The sequence below is a fragment of the Tachyglossus aculeatus genome, chromosome 26, assembly GCF_015852505.1.
Source record: "Tachyglossus aculeatus isolate mTacAcu1 chromosome 26, mTacAcu1.pri, whole genome shotgun sequence".
Taxonomy (NCBI): Eukaryota; Metazoa; Chordata; class Mammalia; order Monotremata; family Tachyglossidae; genus Tachyglossus; species Tachyglossus aculeatus.
The window spans coordinates 12,670,323-12,692,626 of record NC_052091.1 but is presented as its reverse complement, the minus strand read 5'-3'; the positions used below and the strand labels follow the sequence as shown (position 1 = coordinate 12,692,626).

The window sequence follows — 22,304 nt, the reverse complement described above, 5'->3', positions numbered from 1 at the left end:
AAGGAGGAGTCATTTCAGATTTTCTGAAAGAACGTAGCTCTGATTTTGGTTGCTGAACCCTGGATAATTTTGAATTTACCTGAACAGTTGGTAGTGGCTGATCTAGCATCTCAACATCTGGATGCTGAGGGAGGTTGTACAATCTGCAGAGGTCACATATCAATCGTTTCAGCTGCTGAAGAAGCTATGGAAACAAATTTTATCTTAGTAAATTAAGCCCGTTTCAAAAGTTCCCAAAGACGCAGATTAAGTTCACTGCAGGCAGAGATCACTTAACTATTGTTGAGGGATGCAAGGGAAGAAAATGGGGGAGCAGTGGGGATTACTTTTCATTCTAGTCAACAGTCAATATAAGTATATGAAATATGAGTAACGATGCTGGGTACAACGTGAGCATTCAAAAGGCGTGTACTCTGATACCTCTCTATTAGATTGTGAATTCCTTGGAGGCAGACATAAACTGATAAATATATCATAGTTAGGAGTGATAGCCCTGCTGCTGGGCCAGTAGAGAGAACACTGCTTTGAGAATCAGGGCCAACCAGGTTCTGTTCCTGGGGACGTGCCATCAATGCTGAAGTTTCTAACCCAAAAACCAGATAGGACATTCCACGAGATGGACAGCCCTACACAACTGCCGACATACAGCTGCCTAATGTGGGCCTCTTAATAATCAATCAATCAATCGTATTTACTGAGTGCTTACTGTGTGCAGAGCACTGTACTAAGTGCTTGGGAAGTACAAGCTGGCAACATACAGAGACAGTCCCTACCCAACAGTGGGCTCACAGTCTAGAAGGGGGAGACAGAGAACAAAACCAAACATACTAACAAAATAAAATAAATAGAATAGATAGGTACAAGTAAAATCAATCAATCAATCGATCGTATTTATTGAGCGCTTACTGTGTGCACAGCACTGCACTAAGCGCTTGGGAAGTACAAGTTGGCAACATATAAAGACAGTTCCTACCCAACAGTGGACTCACAGTCTAAGAGGGGGAGACGGAGAACAAAACCAAACATATTAACAAAATAAAATAAATAGAATAGATAGGTACAAGTAAAATAAATAGAGTAATAAATATGTACAAACATAATATACATATATACAGGTGTTGTGGGGAAGGGAAGGAGGTAAGATGGGGGGGTGGAGAGGGGGACGAGGGGGAGAGGAAGGAAGGGGTTCAGTCTGGGAAGGCCTCCTGGAGGAGGTGAGCTCTCAGTAGGGCCTTGAAGGGAGGAAGAGAGCTAGCTTGGCGGATGTGTGGAGGGAGGAGGCTACCGAGGTAAGTGCCTTCCTCTAGACTGCAAGCTCATTGTCGGCAGGGAAAGGGTCTGCTTTTTCTCTTCTACTGTACTCTGCCAAGCTCTTCGAACAGTGTTCCGCACAGAGTAAGTGCTCAATAAATGCCACTGATTGACTAAATCAGAGAACCTCGGCACAACAGTGACACAGTCCTGTTGTCGCTTTGGTCATATTAGGATCTACAAGTAAAAAACTGAAATATCTGCATGCATGATACAATGTGCTACCCCCGTGCCTGCCTACTAGCAACTGGTGTGGGAGTGTGCAACTGGGCCCTGCGCAAAGCCAACGGCGCTACCATCCATTACTCCACAATCTTGACAGGAGACTGCAGCTTTAGTAAAGTGAGGAAAAAAAAGGGACTGGTGAATGAAGAGACAGAGAAATATATGCTGAAGTTGCTGATGGTGTGGCACATCTGGACAGGTGGGATGATGGGGAGTAATCGGAAAATGCCTCCTGGAGAACGAACAATTTTAGGAGAGCTTTTCGAAAGGGGTTAAAGTGAAAGGCAGAAAGGCTTTTTAGACAGAAGGAAAGGCATGAGCCAAGAATCAGAGATGGGAGCTAAAGCAAGAGACAGAAAAGACGTCTGCCTGGGAGGAGCTGTGGTGCTGCTGGGAGAGAATAGTGAGAGGAAGACAAATGATGGAGAGCCCAGAAACCCAACTATCAAGGGTGTCTGGTTTTTATTATAAAGCAATGAGATGCCACTGAAAGGAGAAACTTGAGGTAGGGAATGATCTGCTGGGGAATGACATCTTAAAACGCTATAATGTAGCTGCTGCTTATCCACAGTTTGGTAGTACAGGGTGGCTGCACCACTAAAGACAGCTGCTGAGTGGCTGGAAAGGCTGGCAACGGTGCTGGGAAGCAGGAGAGAGGTCAATAAACAGCACGGTGGCAACTGCCTAAATAAACAACTCACAGAAAGATCTTTCCACTTTCCAGTTGCTGCCCGGCTGGTTTCTGCCAAGGTCCCACATTTCCTCATGAAAACACCTTTTTGAATTGTTTCCCAAAAGAGGGAGTCTAAGACCTGAGGAAAGTCACTTTGGGGGCTCAACTGCCTTAGTATATCTTAAAAATGGCTACTGAATTGTAAAGGAAATTAAAAGCCTAACTAATTGCATGTCTTCTGGAAAAATGTACCCCTTGATAAAACCTCATTTTTAAGGAATATAAATTGGTTGTATCTTGGTGTATGACTGCTCATCTGATAAATTCTGTTGCATTAGGAAAATTTTGTAAGCAGCCAAGGACTTTCAACAGGAAGCTAAGCAGCTGTGCTGAGACAAGATTTTCAAAACATATACAAAAGGGCAGAGTCTTCAAAATACACAGGGAGGCTCAAGGACTATAGCTTCCTCAACTTCAAATACACCTTTCCTTCACCCATCACACCCTTAGCCCGGGTGTTGAGGGGCACATGTGTGAGTGACGGGGATGCCAAATTAATAGTAATAATAATAATAATAATAATTGCGGTATTTGTTCCTTGCCAAGCACTGTTCTAAACGCTGGGGTAGATACACGGTAATCAAGTCAGACACAGTCCATGTCCTACATGGGATTCACAGTCTTAATCTCCACTTTAAAGATAAGGTAACAGACACAGAGAAGTTAACAGATTTGCCCAAGGTCACCCAGCAGACATGTGGCAGAGCTGGGATTAGAACCCATGCCCTCTGATTTGCACGTCCATGCTCTTTCCACAAACAGAGTCATCACTGCTACCTGCCCCAACAGCAAGGACAATCAAACGTTAATAATAACTCTGCCTTTTCATAATGTTTAACTTATCCCATCCAGCTGCACCTCCAACACCACCTCTCCATTCCTTATTAAACTCGTGTCCAACCTCGTCACCTCCCTCAATGGCATATTTTCCACTTGCTCTTTTCCTCTATGCTTACCGACATACCCATATATCTGCAATCCTTAAAATGATCCCCTCAACCCCAATGCAAAACCTAGGAATCATCCCATCTCCTTCCCATGATTCTTGTCCAATCTCCTCAAATGGGTTGTTCAATTGTGGTCTCCACTTTCCTCTCTGACCCTCTACAATCAGGTTTCTGGTCCCTTCAAGGTCACCAATGACCCCCTCCTTAACAAATCTAATAGACTCTTCTCAGTCCTAATCCTCCAGGACCTCTAGGCAGCCTCTGACATGTGGTCCACCCACTTCTCTTGAAAACACTAACATTGCTTTCTCTGACACTATCCTTTCTGGTTCTCCTTTCTACCTATCTGGCTACGCCTCCTCAGTCTCTTATGTTGGCTCTTCTTCTGCCTCTCCCTACATAGCTATGTAGGTGCCTCCCCGTCAGTTTTGTTTTTTGGCATTTTTTAAATAGTATTTGTTAAATGGTTACAATCCATTAGGCATAGACTAAGTACAGGAGGGGTAGATACAAGACCAGGTTGGACATAGTCCATATCCCACCTGGGGATCACAGTCACAATCCCCAATTTACAGATGAGGGAACTGAGGCACAGACAACTTACGTGACTTGCCCAAGGTCACACAGCAAATAAGTGGCAAAGCAAGTGGTTCAAAGGAACGGGTGTTTCCCTTGAGAGCAAGAGAACAAGTTGTTCCCTTCTCTTGTCAATCAGCACTTGCTCTCTTAAGCTTTGACTACCAACTGTAAGCAAATGACTCCCATATCCAACTCAGTAGCCCTGACATCTCTCCTTCTTTACAATCTCACATTTCATTCTGCTTTGAGATGATCTCATTGCCAACCTGTACTTCCCAAGCACTTAGTACAGTGCTCTGCACACAGTAAGCGCTCAATAAATACGATTGATGATGATGATCTCATTAAGGATGTCCTTCAGGGACCACAAGCTCATCATGTCCAAAACTGAACTCTCCATCTTTCCTTCCCTCCTCATAAGCCTGCAAGCATAGCATTATCCATGATTCCTCCCTCTTTCTCAACGAGTCACCAAATTCTACTGATTTTATTCTCATCAATGGTATTTACTGAGCACTTACTGTGTGCAGAGCACTGTACTAAGTGCTTGGAAGAGTGCAATACAGAGTTGGTAGACACGTTCCCTGACCACGACAGAGTCTAGGGTCTAAACATCTAGTCTAGATGTTTCTTCAAAACATCTCCAGAATCCATCTCTATCCACCTCCCTAGCCTATTCCTCCCCTACTTTTCTCTATCCCATTGGAATGGGAAAAGAGAAGAGGAAGTAAAGGTAGGAAGCAGAAGGAGGAATCTAAAAACTATTGTCAGTGTGAATTTGTGTTGAGCAATCAAAATATTAGCTTTTCAAAGCCTACTCTGTTCAACATGAAGGAGAAATCTATCAAATTATCAGGAAGATGACAGTTAGATATTCTGTTGGACTACAAAAGAAATGGGTAGAAAAGCTAAAGTTAATACCTACAGAAATGCCCACCCTTACTGCCACTATAACTTGATACCTAGAAAGAAACCTCACCAATCACCCCTTGAAGCATTTATCAATTCAGTTTCAGGTGGGTATAACTGACTGGGACTAAGGAAATTAAGTATAACAATTTCTCTGAAGCAATACACACAAACCCACAAACCTAAGTGACAGCCAGTCAAGTTCTGAATTTACTCTGTTGGTAATAGTCCTGTAAGTGTTTTTTTTTTTGTGTGTGTGTGTGTATGTGGTAGTGCTTACTATATGTCAATCACTTTTCTGAAAGAATGTGAGCAATATTTCTTATTAATAATCACCAAGAAAAATGTGTAATACTCTTTACTGCCTGAAGCTCAAAATTTCTCTGAAATGGTTTAATTTTACTGTTCCATGCTATAAATGAAGCAAAGGATCTTGAATAAAATTATAAAGTGCATCAGACTCCTAAACACATTTTACCTAAACTTGAAAAAAAATTCAGTAATGTGATTCTTATTATGGAGTTATGTACCCTAATTAACCCTTGATCATGATAAGAAAACAAAACTAAGAACTAGAAATTTGGGGGGGGGGGTTCTAGGAGGGGTTAAAAAGTGATTATTTTGGTTTTACTTTCTCCTCAAATGCCTTAGTAAAGGGATTTGATTATTAGAAGAAAAATTAGATATGAAAGGGAGAAAAAAGCTAGGCATGTTAGATAATACATCCCCAAATATTACTATCAATAGTCTACAGTTTCTTCAAGCATTCTGTTGCCACTGTGCTGGACTAGAACTATTAAGCTAAACGGATTGTTTGACTGACCCATTAACGGCATTTCTTATAATGAAAATTATTATAAAAAACACAGGTCAGTTTTTTTATAAACCATGGAATTAGGGGACAAGAATAGCAGGGATCATTGAAATCCCAATAGTCTAAAACCTTCATTTTTTTCATGGGATTCAACTTCCTTCCCTACTAAATCTTACATCAGAGACACAAACAAGTAGCAAAACTAACCAATTTTGAGTTTTTCTTCCCCTTTGCTCTTTCCCACCCACTGGTGGTGTTGATGCTGTAACCTGCAGTGAAAGGGCCACAGAATGGTAGTAGGAAGAAATACAATACTTGGGTGGGGCCAGTGGTTAATCAAGAATTGGCTATATTTGTTCTGGAAAAGCTAACCTCAAAATTCCATTCATTTGATAGTTTTGCTGACAAAAAACTTTAGAATGCCCCAGAAACAAATTGGAGCTATTTTTCACTTTTCCAGAAAATCCACAAAATGCCTTTTCTTTCAAAAAGTTCACTTCTCATTTTGGGAATTTTTACTTACACAATGGAGTTTGGCACCTCAAACTGCAACCACCCAGAAGGGCATAAAATACTAGGAAGCAACTTTAGGGAAAGAAATTCATGCCAAACAAATCCAATGTCTAAGAAGCATGTCATTCCATACAACAAGCCAAAACAGAAGAGTTGTTATTTAATCTAGATTTCTAAAAAGCTCTTGATTTCAATCCAGGACATCGTATTTGATCAGCAAGCTCCGATCTTCAGTTTACTATTGCTGGGTGAAAAAAAGTTCCTAGACTGAGGAGAAAAAAAGCTCCTAGATTGAGGTTCAGCTCACCACAACTGCCCCATATGGGACATGACTGAAGAGTGGAGAACAGTGGGATACCCAAGCAGCTACTGAATGGGGAGCTGAAATATGGAAGCAAGACAGAGATTCTAACATCTTAAGGATACAATAAAATAAAGCTTCAAAGCGGAACAACAGCTCAAAACTGACACTGGGCTTTTCACTCACACCTGCTCTCACATGTGAATATCACAATCAGTGGCATCATCTTCGAGTACAAAGAATACCATATATTGTTAAGTGTATGCCCAATCACTCTTAGTATGGCTTAGAACCAGCTGAGAGAGATGTACCAAGTGGTGTTCTACAAGGATCTTCCATGTTTTATGGCTACCTGGATGAAAGGGTTTTGGGTTATCCCAAAGTGGGCAGAGTTCCGAACCTTTTGGAACAGAGGAATGTAATTTGAAATGACAACTGTAAAAATGACTCTGTAATACAAGGAAGAAATTCAATCGTGATAAATTTAAGGCATTGTACATTTGGACAAACAAAAGTAACTACAACAAGGAGAGACACTGGTTAGGAACAAATGCAACAGAAGCTTGTTGTGGGCAGGGCATGTGTCCACCAACTCTGTTGTACTGTACTCTCCCAAGTGCTTATCAGAGTGTTCTGCACACACTAAGAGCCCCCAAAATGCCACTGATATCAGAGAGTGACCTAGGAGGCCTAATTAACCAGAAGCTGAGTAAATCAGCCCTGTGACTGACCATATTAAAAGTTAGTGTGGGGATCAGTTACATCAATACAAGGGCCCTTCAACTATACTCTACAAGGGTCAGGTTATGAGATTACTGTCTCCAGTTAGGCCCCCACATGCATTATTTTGACTATTTTTCCCCCTGAAACTTCACTAGTTTATCCACATCTTTTTTTAGGCATTGGAAAACAGGTACTAGGGAAGGGGTTGTTTAGTCTAGAGAAGAGATGGCTATGTGGGGCTGTGGGTAGTATTACATAGAAATGGAAACCCACAGCTGAAACTCTAAAAGGAAAAAAAACGTCGTTTCAGGTCTTACCAATGTGTTGCTCTTCTTAATATCTTCTAGGCGTTCCAGAACGGACGTCAGATTCGGGTCATCTGATTCCACAAACCATATTGGCGATGAAGAAGGGTAAGACTCCTGTACAGAAAAACCCAGGTCATAAACTTTCACATGCATGGAACCAACACATTATTCAGTTTACGGAACAGGATGCTAAATAACAAAGGGTCTGATTATCAGGCAAAAACTCCTCACCCTCGGCTTCAACGCTCTCCATCACCTCACCCCTTCCTACCTCACCTCCCTTCTCTCCTTCTACAGCACAGCCCGCACCCTCCGCCGCTAATCTCCTCACTGTGCCTCGTTCTCGCCTGTCCCGCCATTGACCCCCGGCCTCCCCCTGGCCTGGAATGCCCTCCCTCCGTACATCCGCCAAGCTGGCTCTCTTCCTCCCTTCAAAGCCCTACTGAGAGCTCACCTCCTCCAGGAGGCCTTCCCAGACTGAGCCCCCTCCTTCCTCTTCCCCTCCCCACCCCCCCGCCTTACCTCCTTCCCCTCCCCACAGCACCTGTATATATGTATATATGTTTGTACGTACTTATTACTCTATTTTACTTGTACATATTTATTCTATTTTATTTTGTTAATATGTTTTGGTTTGTTGTCTGTCTCCCCCTTCTAGACTGTGAGCCCGCTTTTGGGTAGGGACTGTCTCTATATGTTGCCAACCTGTACTTCCCAAGAGCTTAGTATAGTGCTTTGCAAACATTAAGCACTCAATAAATAAGATTGAATGAATGAATGAATGAATGAATGATTACTGGCTAACAATTAAGATCTACTAAGTACTTGTCTGCTGTTACCTTGAGCAGGTCACTTTTACTTTTCTGAGCCTCAGTTACCGCATCTGTAAAATGGGGATTGAGACTGGGACTGCGTCAGGGACATAGGAGAGGGACTGCGTCCAACCTGATTTGCTGTATCTACCCCAGTGCTTAGTACAGTGCCTGGCCCATAGTAAGCACTTAACACCATTATCATTACTATTAAGTATGTTGCTGGCCATTTGTTTCATACATTTTCTGCATCAGTATATGTCTATTTCACTCACTAAGCCCTTGCTTTCAGAAAAGGAAGAAGGGAACGACCACAGGAGGGGCTATTTAAAAGAACACCTCACTACTTTCTGTAGCTCCCAGGCCCAAGCCCTTCCTCAGCCATTGCCTGGCCACCTCCGGCTTGCAGGGGTACTGTTCTCCCCTGTGGCTCCGACAATTCAGGCAGGCAGGGAGGTTCAGGGCAGAGGAGCTTCTTCTTCTATGATCCCCTTTTTTCGGATTCTAAGTCTCTCTTCTCAGGCCCCTTTTCCTTTCAGTTTTATTTTTTGGGTGAATATGCAGTTTGGCTTCTTCCCTTCCCACCTCTTCCCATGCCCTTCGCAGAGGGGCACATTCTTATTGCTACTATTCTGAAGATGCTTTTGTAGTGTCCAGATCATCCTGAGGGGCCCAAGAATATAAGACTGGAGAAAAACATGGGGAAAAAGAGACAGGGGAGTAGGCAGGGGCAAGGCTGGGGAGGTAAGGGAAGGAGCTCAGAGTAAACAGGAGATTAAGAGGCAGCACAGTAACCCAGCGGTCCTCCGAATCCCAGCTCCTGTCTGTTCCCTGGATGCTTGCCCGTCTGTCCTGGTTAATCTCCTCAGGCCAGAGCGAGAAATCTGGGAAGCTCAGGGGGCCTGAAAGGATGCCGAGAAAAATGTTGTGTGGGGAGGGCCACTGAGTAAAAATGTGTCCCCACACTCCTTTCTCGTTCCAATTTTGTTCCTGTCTCTGCCTCCAAGCGGGAAGCAGCATGGCTGAGGGGGAGGCAGTTCCCCCTTTCAATTATGGCATGCTCTGGTTCACTTAGTTCTAGGGATCCCAATTTCCCAGGCCCTGACTTCTTCTGTACTGCCTTTCAATTTCACCAGTTGAGCTCCTTGGAGAAAAGGCACTAGAGACACACAAGAACAATAACACCCAGATTGCAAATTCCTGTCATTAGAGGAAGTCAATGGATCCCTATTTAGCATATCATTTATCCGCAGTTCAGGCATGTTACAGTAGAACGTCATTTCCATCTCTCTTTAGGGAGATCGTTAAAATTTAGCATTCCATTTCTGAGTGCATGCCACAAAACTGGGATCTTACAAAACCCAGCATCTCCCTAAGAAATTAAATAAAACCAGGCTTCATGCATTGGTAATCGCTGGCCACATTTTAACCACCCTCCCCCACTAAGCCCCACAAGACTGGGTCTTCTTTTCCACCAACTATGCCAAGTTTAATGATGATGAGAGCAAGCTTCCGTACTGCTGCGGCAAGATTGTTGGTTTTCCTAAATTAGCTACAGGCTGCTGAATGGAACAGGCAAGTGCATGCTGAGGCGAGTAGAAGTCGCAGACTCAGAATCTGGATCTTCCAATCTTTTATTTTTGATTACTCAGACAGCTACATTTCCGCTGTTCTCGGAAGTATGAAAAAAAGAGGTGGAAAAGGAAATTTATGGGAGGGTACTATCTGAACACTCTAAAGAGTCTCTACCTTTTGCAATACCACTTACCTTTGTATCAAAGAGGAGAGACATTTGCAAGGCCTTGCAGGCGCTTACTAAATACTAATTTTCTTACTAAGCAGTCCTTTTAGCTAAAACAGCTGATCCTTACAAAGGCATGAACAATGCACGTTAGGGGATGGTAATAAGGCTGTCTGATCCTGACCCACATGGTAGTTTGAAGAGGAAATTACTCTCTGGTATTTTTAATGCCTGAACTAATACTGCAAACATTAGTTCTTAAATTCTAAGGAAGGCAACTGTCACCCCAATTTTCAAGATGAAGAAGCATCAGACTGTGCTGATTACAGTCTAACGATGCAATTACAGCATTATCACCAGGTTGTCTCTTCCATAAGACACTGCTGTTTCCATGCACCCTCTCTCTTATTAACAATGATTTATTAAGTAGATGGCTTTTATGCCCTGTACTGCATTCGGCACTAAGAAATCAGAAGATGCAGAGAAAAGTACAGTATAGCAAAACATAAAAAAACCCTTAAAATTATTTTTTTAAAAAAGATCAAATTAAACCTCCAGGGCCCAAAGGAGAAAGAGAGGTAACATCGCCAGTTTTAAGCTCCTTCTAGAAGAGAGGCAGCATGGTCTAGAGCACGGGTCTGGGAGCCGGAGGATATGGGTTCTAATCCCGGCTCTGCCACATGTCTGCTGTGTGGCCTTGGGCAAGTCACTTCACTTCTCTGTGCCTCAGTTCCCTCATCTGTAAAATGGGGATTATGGCTGTGAGCCCCACGCGGGATAAGGGCTGTGTCCAACCTGATTACCTTTTCTCTACCCCAGCGCTTAGAACAGTGCTTGCCACGTAGTAAGCTCTTAACAAATACCACATTAGTATTATTATTATCATTATCATCAGGGTTACCCAATTTCATCATTCTCCGAACGAGGGAAAAGGCTTTGGGGAAGGCAGCCTTGTACTCCCTTGGGGGCCAGTAGGAGCAGGGAGGGGCTTCCCCAAAACACGGATGTGTGCACACGCTCATACTTCCTAATGCACCCTCCTTTTCCCCTTCCCAAATACTCCTTCCTCTCAGCTCATCTGCCAGGCCACTTTTTATTTGCATCTATTGAGGTTGGCGGGCTGGCTATTAATAGTCCCGAAGGGTATGGAAGCCCAGCAGGAAGAAACACCACCCATTAGCACCACTCAAGTGCATCCAAACATAACCTAACCAATAACTAATCCCAACTTCCCGAAGCTAAAAATATGTGGCCTTTGCCTGTCCATCCCAGGTGGCCAGAAAAGGTCCTTGTGCGTAGGGACAATGTTTAGTTTAAACTTTCCTGGGATGTTCTCAGGCACCTAGTGGTAGGTGCACTGTAGGTGTTCAACAAATGTTGTGGGAAATGAAGATGATGATGGAAGGATGAGCCTTGGGAAGATTGGCTTGGAGAGTGGGGGAAATGAAAGACTTGGAGGCAGTGGAACAGACCCGATGGCCAATGCTTGCCTCTGGCTTTAGGCCCAATAGTCATAGGCTAAAAGCCAAAGATCAAGTCTGGAATTGTGATGAAGCCCTGGACGTCAAGAGTGGTTTTAGGCATCACCACAATTCTAGGCCTGAACATGTTCTGAAAAGTAATTATGCATCCCTGGGAAACACTAGATTCTACTCAGAAAATTTTATGTAAAATTCCTCCCCACACTGTCCCTCATGGCCAGATGAAAAATTAAAGAAATCAAACAACAAAACACTGAGTTTAAAACCACAAATGAGTTTATATGTTTCAATGCATCTGTCTTCTTGAAAAATCAAAGCTTAGTCCTCTCATGTGTCATATAAAAAGCGCCCCCAACATAATGGACACTTCATGCTATATAACAATCTCATGTACTGAACACAGAAATTCTCAAAATTAATTTCACTCGAATCTTAGATGGTTTTAACCTACTGCCAAACATTTCATCATTGCTTCGCCACACTGAAGGTAGGCTAGAAAACTAGGTAGAGTGTGTGCTGGTAACCCCTAGAGTCTTGGGCACAGGGGAAAGTGGCAAGGAAAAACATCGAGCAGTGGTAATTCTGATGATGTTATGTTCTCAAGCAGCCAAACAGATAACACCCCTATAGTGATGGATTTTCCTTCCTACTCTTCTTCAGTAGAATTCACCAATAATGAATTGCACTCATTCAGTTTAATTGATTCTAGTACACCTTATTTAGTACATCTAACTCTTCCATAAAAACAGTCGCTGCATTTTTGCAAAAACTCACAAAAGGAGAATTCCCACTGAGGTATTCACCCCTTCCAGTCATGCATAAGCAGCTTCTTCTGCTAACTTGCTGGTGAGCCCAAAGAGACTTGCGTTATCGGAACATTCCCTAATTCCATAATAACATTTTAGCCAAAACACAGAGAAAACACGCTGCAGCAGAACTCAGTGTACTTAAGGTTACCCCACCTGTTACTTTTCTGCCTTTTTATAGGCCATCGATCTTACTTTTTAATAAGATGAAGGTTATTCTTGAACAGAAGGAAATACTTGGTGGAAGCAATGCTACAGTGACTCAGGTTTTTGACAAGCACATTTTAAAAGATTTAGCCTCATAGGACTGAACCTTTAATAGATGCACAAAAAACCCCACCCAACTCAAATACAAATGCCCACCCACCTTCTTAAGCTTGATCAAACTACATTCCCTCCACTCCGTCAGAGCCTTCTGAAAGGCCACTTTCTCCCTAAAGCATTCCCCAAATCTCTCCATCATCCTCTCATGCCTTCTCTTCAGCCCCCTAAACATCAACATTTATTGACCATCCACTGAACTATGCACTTGAGAACAGAGGCTTAAAGAAAGAGATTAGTTTCTGCCCTCTAGAGCTTTGCAAATTACTTTTTGTATTAAGGATATTAAGTAGCAGTTTACTGCTGCTGCTATTTCTTTCCTGTAATAAGCTATTTTACTATTAGGAAAGAAAATGAATTAGAAATGCTCATCTTTGCCATTAGACTTCAAGTCCATCCAAACCAAGGACCATGACCTACCTTCCTCTAGTACAGTGCTCATCAAATCAATCGAGGGTATTCACTGATCACTTATTGTGCGCAGAACACTGCACTAACTGCTTGGGAGTGTGCAATACAACAGAGTTGGTAGACAGCCCTGCCCACAAGGAGTGTATGGTCTACAGGGGAAAGAGAGACATTTAATTATGGAGACGTACATAAGTGCTGTTCTGTGATCTCCTCATGTCCTTCAAAGGAGCCCGTCTAGCCTCCTGTGCAACCTTAGAGAAGCCTTCTCACCCTTTACCGAGAAGCAGCATGGCTTACTGGATAGAGTAAGGACCTGGGTTCTAATTCCGGCTCCGCCACTTCTCTGCTGTTTGACCTTCGACAAGTTCATTCATTCATTCATTCAATCGTATTTATTGAGCGCTTACTGTGTGCAGAGCACTGTACTAAGCACTTGGGAAGTACAAGTTGGCAACATAGAGAGACGGTCCCTACCCAACAATGGGCTCACAGTCTAGAAGGGGGAGACAGACAACAAAATAAAACAAGTCACTTCACTTCTCTGTGCCTCAGTTACTTTATCTGTAAAATGGGAATTAAGACGGGGAGCTCCATGGGGGACAGGGACTGTGTCCAGCCTGATTAGACTATATCTACCCCAGCACTTAGAACAGTGCTTAACAAACACCATCATCATCATCACTGTGTTCAGCACAAACATAGAAGCTTTGTAATGACCGGGATAAAGAGACCAGAGAGCTCCTTTCTGCCCTGGGAGTAATTTTACAGGTATTGTGTTGAACACTCCCTGACTCCAGGTAAAATAGACAAATCGACAAAATATGTTTTCATCTTGGCTTTAGTAATAAAGGTATAATTCTCACACACTTCTTCAAAAACAATGAGTAGATCTTATCTGACACATTATACTAAGTGAACTTTCATTAATATTTCTTAAAATATGCAAACCTCTCTTCAGTAACTACCCGGTACATTCAATTAAACTGTTTAATAGCCATTTATTCTTAATTTAACAAGCTTCACAAACTTAATTCTGAAATAGCTGTCAATGCTTTTTTTAAGGCTAGAGTGGCAGCATACAGAACATTAATCAATGGTATTTGAGTGCTTACTATGTGCAGAACATTGTACTAAGCACTTAGGGGGGTACAACAGAATTAAATAATAATGATGGCATTTGTTAAGCACTTACTATGTGCAAAGCACTGTTCTAAGTGCTGGAGAGGATACAAGGTGATCAGGTTGCCCAACGTGGGGCTCACAGTCTTAATCCCTTTTTTACAGATGAGGTAACTGAGGCACAGAGAAGTCAAGTGACTTGCCCAAAGTCACACGGCTGACAACTGGCGGAGCCGGGATTTGAATCCATGACCTCTGACTCCCAAGCCCATGCTCTTTCCGCTGAGCCACGCTGCTTCTCTGATACCATCATTATTAATTAAATGCTCAATAAATACAACTGAATGAATGACTGAATTAGCAGACATTTTACCTGCCAATAACGAGCTTACAGTCTAGAGGGTATGATAGACAGAACATTACTAATAGTCTTCCAGTGTTTAGAAAAAAAGACCCAACAAACTTTTCCTCCCAGTTGTAAATAGGCTTGTGTCTGTCTCCCAACTAAGAATATAAGGGAAGCATATGGCATAGTGGACCAGTCTGGGAATAAGAAGATCACGGATGCTGATCCCACTGGTCTGTTGTGTGCCTTGTGGGCAAGTCACTTCTCTTCTCTGTGCCTCAGTTACCTCATCTGTAAAATGAGACTAAGACTGTGAGCCCCTTAAGGGACAGGGGCTGGGTCCAACCTGATTTGCTTGTATCCACCCCAGAGCTTAGTACAGTATCTGGCACACAGTAAGTGCTTGATGAATACCACAATTACTGCTTTTATTATAAGCTCTTTGAGGGCAGGGGGCCAGGACATTAGCTCTGTGATGTTCTCTCAAGCACTCAGTACAGCTCCCTTGGCACACAGTAGGTGCTCAATAAAAACTACTGATTGATTGGCACATACCACCCCTGCCTAGCACTGTAAGGATCAAGTCCCATACCACGAGAGCAGAATGGGCAAAATTTGGGGTTGCAGTTGGGCCCCCTCCAATAGCAGGACCCCAAAGCTCAAAGAACAGTACCAAGCTTCCTCACGTACCACTTTATGGATGCCGGTTGCGAGGGGATTTAGAATGTATGGGGGTGGGGGGACCCACCGGGTTCCTTCAAAGACTGGTCACAAAAGGTCCCAGTTCTTTTGAGGGCAGCAGCCCTGGGAATGTCCTGCGTGGACTTATAGAGAACAAAGGGTGCACTTGGAGTGCACCAGACTGCTCTCCCTATACCAATATCCGGCATCCCCCCTTGATCGATATCTATGTAAGGGCCCTATCCGCTAGTATGTTGGATCCTTTCTTCACATTCCACCTACACCCCGTCATGCTGTAATGGACCACAGTATTGTAAAAATTCCTATTTCGCCAGGTCTCTGGCCTTGGTCCATTGAGACACCACTATGACTGATACGGACGTGGATCTGTTGTGCTCCCTGCAGTCCTCCCGGGTGGTCGCATCAGCGTTTCCCTGCATAGATCAGGGTGTGAGCACGCCTCTCATATCTACTTAAGCATAATTTTTACATGCCTTGCATCACTGGTACCTTCACGCACCGTGTCTTGTGCACTTATCATTGCCGGAGTAAAATACCATCCGTGGGAGTGGGGCAAACAGAAATCTTACCTTCCCAACCAGGGCGGTATTGGGAAGGCAGGGAACAGGTCCACTAACTCTGTTGTATTGTACTCCCCCAAGAGATTAGGTCACTGCTCTGCACAGTAAGCCCTCAATGAATACCACTGACTGATTGGTTGCTCCATATATACGATTGATTGATTATGGCCAGAGCTGTGAGACACCAGGAGGGCTGTTCCTTTACCAGTACAGCATCTCCAGTATAGCAATCTTCTTTTAGCACTTTTCTTCATTAAGTGCTATTGAATTTAATGCTGACCTCCCTTACTGAGCTCTAGTACTTCACGACAGCTCTTTGGTTTGGCCTCTCTTGCCCTGTGGGCATTAGACCTGCATCCTCTTGGTTTCAACAACCATGAGCCAACTAACATTAACAAAATACAATGAATGAATGAATGGACTGCAGTGTTTTGCATTGAAGTTAACTGCCCCTCAGATAGAGTACATCATGAACTGAAAGTAAATCTCAAATAATGGCATCGCCTGTTGAAAACAATGAGCAAGCTTTGGTTCTGTCGGGTAGGATGAATTTTTGGGTGCACATGGAGGTTTGAGGCCCATGCCAACTACAGCCCATGAAAGGTCGGTGCTGATCGCCATACAGCTCTTGAAACTGCTTTTCACACAGTACATTTCTCCTCTCACACAGCTCATTTCTCCTCTCTGAAGCAACACATTTGTCTTCAAAGGACTGAACAGCCAAATGGCAGACCTGACCCAGAGTCTGCAAGCAGTGGTATCAGTGGAGCACATTTTGAGGTTGGCTTACAGTAAGTCCTTGAACCTAAAGAGATTTCTCCAGTCCTGACCTCTCTCCCTAACAGAATGTCTTGAGAATCCTTTTACCCTTCATTTCTAACAAACACAGGATCGCAGAGGGGCTCTGGCTGTCATCATCATCTCTGTGGCCCAGTGACCCCACAAAGTTTAAGAACCTTGATTGGTGTGCATGATGGGCTCTTGCTATTTTAGACCAGGAACTGCTTCAGAGAGCACAGAGGGAATGGCTGAGCTGCTTCATATGCCTCTGGTATGGTATCTGAGCCTTGCAGCTGTACAACAATGTGGTAATGACGACAGCACCAATGACAATCTTTGTCTTTAGGTTAACTCCACTTTCTTGCCTGACACCAATAGTTTAGCTTTTCAACTGCTGCACTGGCCATACCAACACATCTTTGGGTGTTGTCAGTAATGGTATTTTGCAATCTCATGCTGCCCAAGGAGCAGTTTTTTGATCACTTTACACTGCACTTCAATGACGGATACTATTAGAGCAGAAACTGTGGTATCTTGTTTGGGTTAAAATATGACTTTTTCGGGCTGATTGTAAGGTCCTTGAGGGCAGGAATCATGCATACTATTCTCCATTGTACTCTCCCAAGTGCTTAGTACAGTGCCTTGCAGAGAGTTAGCACTTAAATCCTGTGGGTTGTTTGTCAGCCTAAAGCATTGAGCAGCTGGGCAACACATTCAATGAACAACGATACGTCTTCTTATGGTATGTGTTAACGTTTACTGTGACAGGCATTGCACTAAGCACCGGGGTAGACACGAAATAATCAGGGACACAGTCCGTGTCCCATGTGAGGCTCTCAGTCTTATGCCCCATTTTAACTGATGAGGTAACAGGCACAGTGGAGTGAAGTGACTTGCCCAAGGTCACACAAAAGACAAGGGGCGGAGCCAGGACTAGAACCCAGATCCTTCTGACTCCCAGGACCGTTCTATAGCCACTAGACCACGCTGCTTCTGTCGATGATTATTAATCCTCAAACGTTCCTATGAAATGCCCCACGGCAATGGGTGACGGGCAGGGAGAGGATGCTACTGGAGGCCCTTAATCGCAAATGTGCAGCCAAGTGGGCAAGAGTTACAGTTAGTTGTTTATCACCCATCAGAAGCTCTCTCTGATCTGGAGAAGGGAGAGAAAATGGCTCCTAAAATTGCTTTCTTCAGCCAGCCACAGAGAACTGGCCCTCAGCAGCAGGATACCAAGGAAGAATCAATCAATCAATCGTATTTACTGAACACTTACCATGTGCAGAGCACTGTGCTAAGCCCTTGGGAGAGTACAACACAACCCTGGAAGAGACACATTCCCTGCCCCAGAAGTCCCTGGTCCTTGTTTCCTGGAATGTTAGTACACAGTCATACATGGACAACTCTCTAGAGAGGAACGGCAGTCATGGCCAGAGAGCTAGCCAGCCAGGATACCAACATAGTGGACCACAGTGAGTCATGGTCGACCAGTGAGTCCTGTTTGGAGAAACGTGGAGCCTGATATTTTTACTGGTTTTGGCAAACAGTTCATCAAGAGTGGAAGCTGACTAGTGTTGGCTTTGCAATCAAAACTTTTCAGTTTGATCCTAGGAGTAATCAGTGATTGCTTGACAGTGCTAGACCTAAGCTAAGTGATGACATCAAATCCCAAATACTGCAGCTTTGTAGCTAGCACTCTGCTGGGAAGTAACAGGGCCTCCTACTCCACCCCTTCACACTCTTGCACCCACTCTTCTTCCCTCCCTGGCTGCCATTTCAATCATATTCATACCTCCCTAATCAATTTGGCCTCCCACCCTGTAATGTTCCTTAAGGTCCCCTTCTATTTTCAATTTTCGATTTTCAATCTACAGTCGCTCCCTTGGGCATCTCACTTGTTTCTCAGGTTCACCCATCACTGCTATGCAGATGACTCCTAAATCTGTGCCCTAAGCCCTGACCCTTCTCCTCCTCTGCCCCCTTTTTCCTTCTTACCTCCAGGTCATCTCTATAGGGATGTCCTGCTGGGAACTTGAACTGAATGTGTCTAAAGCTCATCTATCCTCCACCTAACTTTCCCATCATAACTATACCACCATCCTCTCTGTCCCTAAAACCCACAACCTGGGCATTATCTTGGACTCCTCCCACTCTTTCAAACCCCATATTCAATATGACAGAATCCTGTTGGTTCTTCCTCTACTAAGTATCTCCAGAATCTACCTCTTCCGCTCCATTGAAACTGCCTGGCCCAAGCAAGCGCCCCGTCATATCCCACCTTGACTAATGCATCGGCTTCTTTGTAGTTTCACCTGCCTCCAAAATATATCCTTCCTAGGCTATATTTCACTCCGCCGCCCACATTTTTCTAAAGCTTCACTCTACACTCACACATCTCCCCACAGATTCCTCTCTGCAGGCAGAAACTCCTGATCATTGACTTTAATTAAGGTGCTCAATCAGCTCTCTCCTACTCATCCTTTCTTCTTTCCCACTACACCTTGGCTAGTACGCTTCGCTCCTCTGAAACCACGCTACCCCTTGGGTCTTATTCTCATCTCTCCCCTTAATATCCTTTTGATATTCACTCCTCTCCCAACATATCCGCATGTAATTTATTTTAATGTCTGTCCTCCCTTCATCTGTAAGCTCCCCGTGGGCAGGGATTGTCTACCCCTAGTCTTTTGTATTATACTCTCCCAAGCACTTACTGTGCTCTGCATACGGTAAGCACTGGATAAATACCATTAATTGACTGCCTGAGTAGGTGGCTCAATACTAGTGACTGATATCCTGCCCAAGAAACAGCAGTCAAATGACTTGAAGCAGAGTCAGGGGCTGCAAGTAGCAGACACGGAAAAATCTGAATTAGATGTATCTAAACACCTGGGCTCAAATGAACAACAACATGTGCAAAGTTTTGGTGACAGAAATCATTTTTTCTTTATGAAAACATGTTAACATTTAATTGATTCATCCTGCATTATTGGTACATACTTATTGTCTTTACAGTATTGAATTTCTGTTGCTAGTAGGTATTGTGCATCTACTGTGTTTAGAGGTCTGGACTGAGCACTAGGGAACGGTACAAGGAGCATAATTCAAACATATCACCAGGCTCCCAGCAGAAGAAAAAGGGGAGAGAGGGAGGCTGTTGACAGAGAGATAAGGAAATATTAAAACTGATGACAGCAAAACATATGAAAAAGGACCACAATAAAAATAAGAGCTGCAGAACACTGCAGTCACAGGGGCAGTTTTCCGGCTTTTCATCAGTCTGGCAGGTCAATCCAAAGTCCAATTACAACCTTCTCAATGGTGTAAATGTTTGCAAGGTGTGGCTGCCACTGCTACTGCCATCTATCCCACTCAAGCAGAACAAAGGAGCAGCCCAAGCCAAGACCTAATCGCTAGACTGTAAGCTCACTGTGGAAAACGAATGTGTCTGTTTATCAATATACTATACTCTCCCAAGCTCTTAATACAGTGCTTTGCGCACAGTAAGCGCTCGACAACTGTACAACGTGTCGGGGATTTACGGGCCTGGCTTTCTGAGGGCCGAACGGTCTGGGTCACATCTCCCTGCTCCCAAAGAGCACTGGTTCTTTGTCCATTTCAGTGCCGCTCGGGGGAATGGAGCAGACAGAAGCTGGGGAAGAGAGTGTTGGAGGCCAAACTCCCTCTAGAAATCTAAAAGGCCAGTAGTAGGTCAGATGTTGGTCTCTCTGCTTTTGACGAACATCTTTATTTTTAAAGCGATCCCACAGGAAGAGAGATTTATACATAGATCGTTGCCTTAACAACATCGGATCTGCCCTTCCAGGGTGCTGTTCCTAAGCACTGGGAGAAAATGGTTAACACAGAACACTGAGCCAATCATGTTCCAGGGGTTCCTCAAGGGTCAGTTCTTGGTCCCCTTCTATTCTCTATCTACACTCACTCCCTTGGGGAACTCATTCGCTCCCATGGCTTCAACTATCATCTCTATGCTGATGACACCCAAATCTACATCTCTGCCCCTGCTCTCTCTCCCTCCCTTCAGGCTCGGGTTTCCTCCTGCCTTCAGGACATCTCCATCTGGATGTCTGCTGGCCATCTAAAACTTAATATGTCCAAGACTGAACTCCGTATCTTCCCACCCAAACCCTGCCCCCTCCCTGACTTTCCCGTCATTGTAGACAGCACTACTATCCTTCCCATCTCACAAGCCCACAACCTTGGTGTCATCCTCGACTCCGCTCTCTCGTTCACCCCTCACATCCAATCCGTCACCAAAACCTGCCGGTCTCACCTCCGCAACATCGCCAAGATCCGCCCTTTCCTCTCCATCCAAACCGCTACCTTGCTGGTTCAATCTCTCATCTTATCCCGACCGGATTACTGCATCAGCCTCCTCTCTGATCTCCCATCCTCCTGTCTCTCCCCACTTCAGTCTATACTTCACAATGCTGCCCAGAACATCTTTGTGCAGAAACGCTCTGGGCATGTTACTCCCCTCCTCAAAAATCTCCAGTGGCTGCCTATCAACCTATGCATCAGGCAAAAACCCCTCACTCTCAGCTTCAAAGCTCTCCATCACCTCGCCCCCTCCTACCTCACCTCCCTTCTCTCCTTCTACATTCCAGCCCGCACCTTCCGCTCCTCCGCTGCTAACCTCCTCACTGTACCTCGTTCTCACCAGTCCCGCCATCAACCCCCAGCCCACGTCTTCCCCATGGCCTGGAACGCCCTCCCTCCGCATATCGGCTAAGCTCGCTCTCTTCCTCCCTTCAAAGCCCTACTGAGAGCTCACCTCCTCCAAGAGGCCTTCCCAGACTGAGCCCCTTTTTTCCTCTCCTCCTCCCCATCCCCCCCACCCTACCTCCTTCCCCTCCCCAAAGCACCTGTATACATGTTTGTACAGATTTATTACTCTATTTTTCTTGTACATATTTACTGTTCTATTTATTTTGTTAATGATGTGCATTTAGCTTTAATTCTATTTAATCTCACGACTTGACACCTGTCCACATATTTTGTTTTGTTGTCTGTCTCCCCCCTTCTAGACTGTGAGCCCGTTGTTGGGTAGGGACCATCTCTAGATGTTGCCACCTTGTACTTCCCAAGTGCTTAGTACAGTGCTCTGCACACAGTAAGCGCTCAATAAATACGACTGAATGAATGAATGAACAAACTTGAGTGTTTCATTATCTTTATACCTTATTGCCGCCTCCTATCTGTAATTTATTTTAGTGTCTGCCATCCCCGCTAGGCGGTGAGCTCCTTGAGGACAGGGATGATATCTACTAATTCTCCCAAACACTTAGTACAATGTCTATACCCAATAGATGCCCAACAGATATTTTTGATTCGATCCACTTGCACATCAAACAGAAACTCGTTGCCATCGGCTTTAAAGCACTCACTCACCGTGCCCTCTCCAACTCACCTCACTGCCCTCACACTACCACCCAACTTGCACAATTTGCTCCTCTGGGGCCAACTTAGTCTCTGTACCTTGATCTCGTCTACTCATCGTCGACATCTCACCCATCTCCTGCCTCAGGCGTGTAACACCCTTCCTCTTCATATCTGACAGCTGAATACTCTCCCCACCTTCAAAGCCTTATTGAAGGCACATCTCCTCCAAGAGGCCTTCCCTAAGTCATCATTTCCTTTTCTCCCACCCGCCTGTGTCACCCTGATTTGCTCCCTTTATTGACCCTCCCCCAAACCCCTCAATGTGCCCCACAGCACTTGGGTACATACCCAAAATTTATTTATATTAATGTCTGTCTCCCCCTCTAAACTGTAAACTCGCTGTGGGCAGGGAATGTGTCCAACTCTGTTATACTATACTCTCCCAAGTGCCTAGTACAG

The 22,304-nt window shown here is 44.3% G+C and overlaps 1 protein-coding gene across 1 annotated transcript in view; it reads right to left on the bottom strand.

Annotated features, from left to right (window-relative positions):
- The window catches only part of UBE2Q2 (ubiquitin conjugating enzyme E2 Q2), a 65,290-nt gene that overhangs the window by 31,049 nt on the left and 11,937 nt on the right, over positions 1–22,304 (bottom strand). The window contains exons 2-3 of the mRNA XM_038766957.1: positions 7,373–7,477; positions 80–184 (exon numbers count right to left, since the gene is read on the bottom strand). Coding sequence (XP_038622885.1) covers positions 80–184; positions 7,373–7,477 — 210 coding nt within the window. The remainder of the gene's footprint in view (positions 1–79; positions 185–7,372; positions 7,478–22,304) is intronic.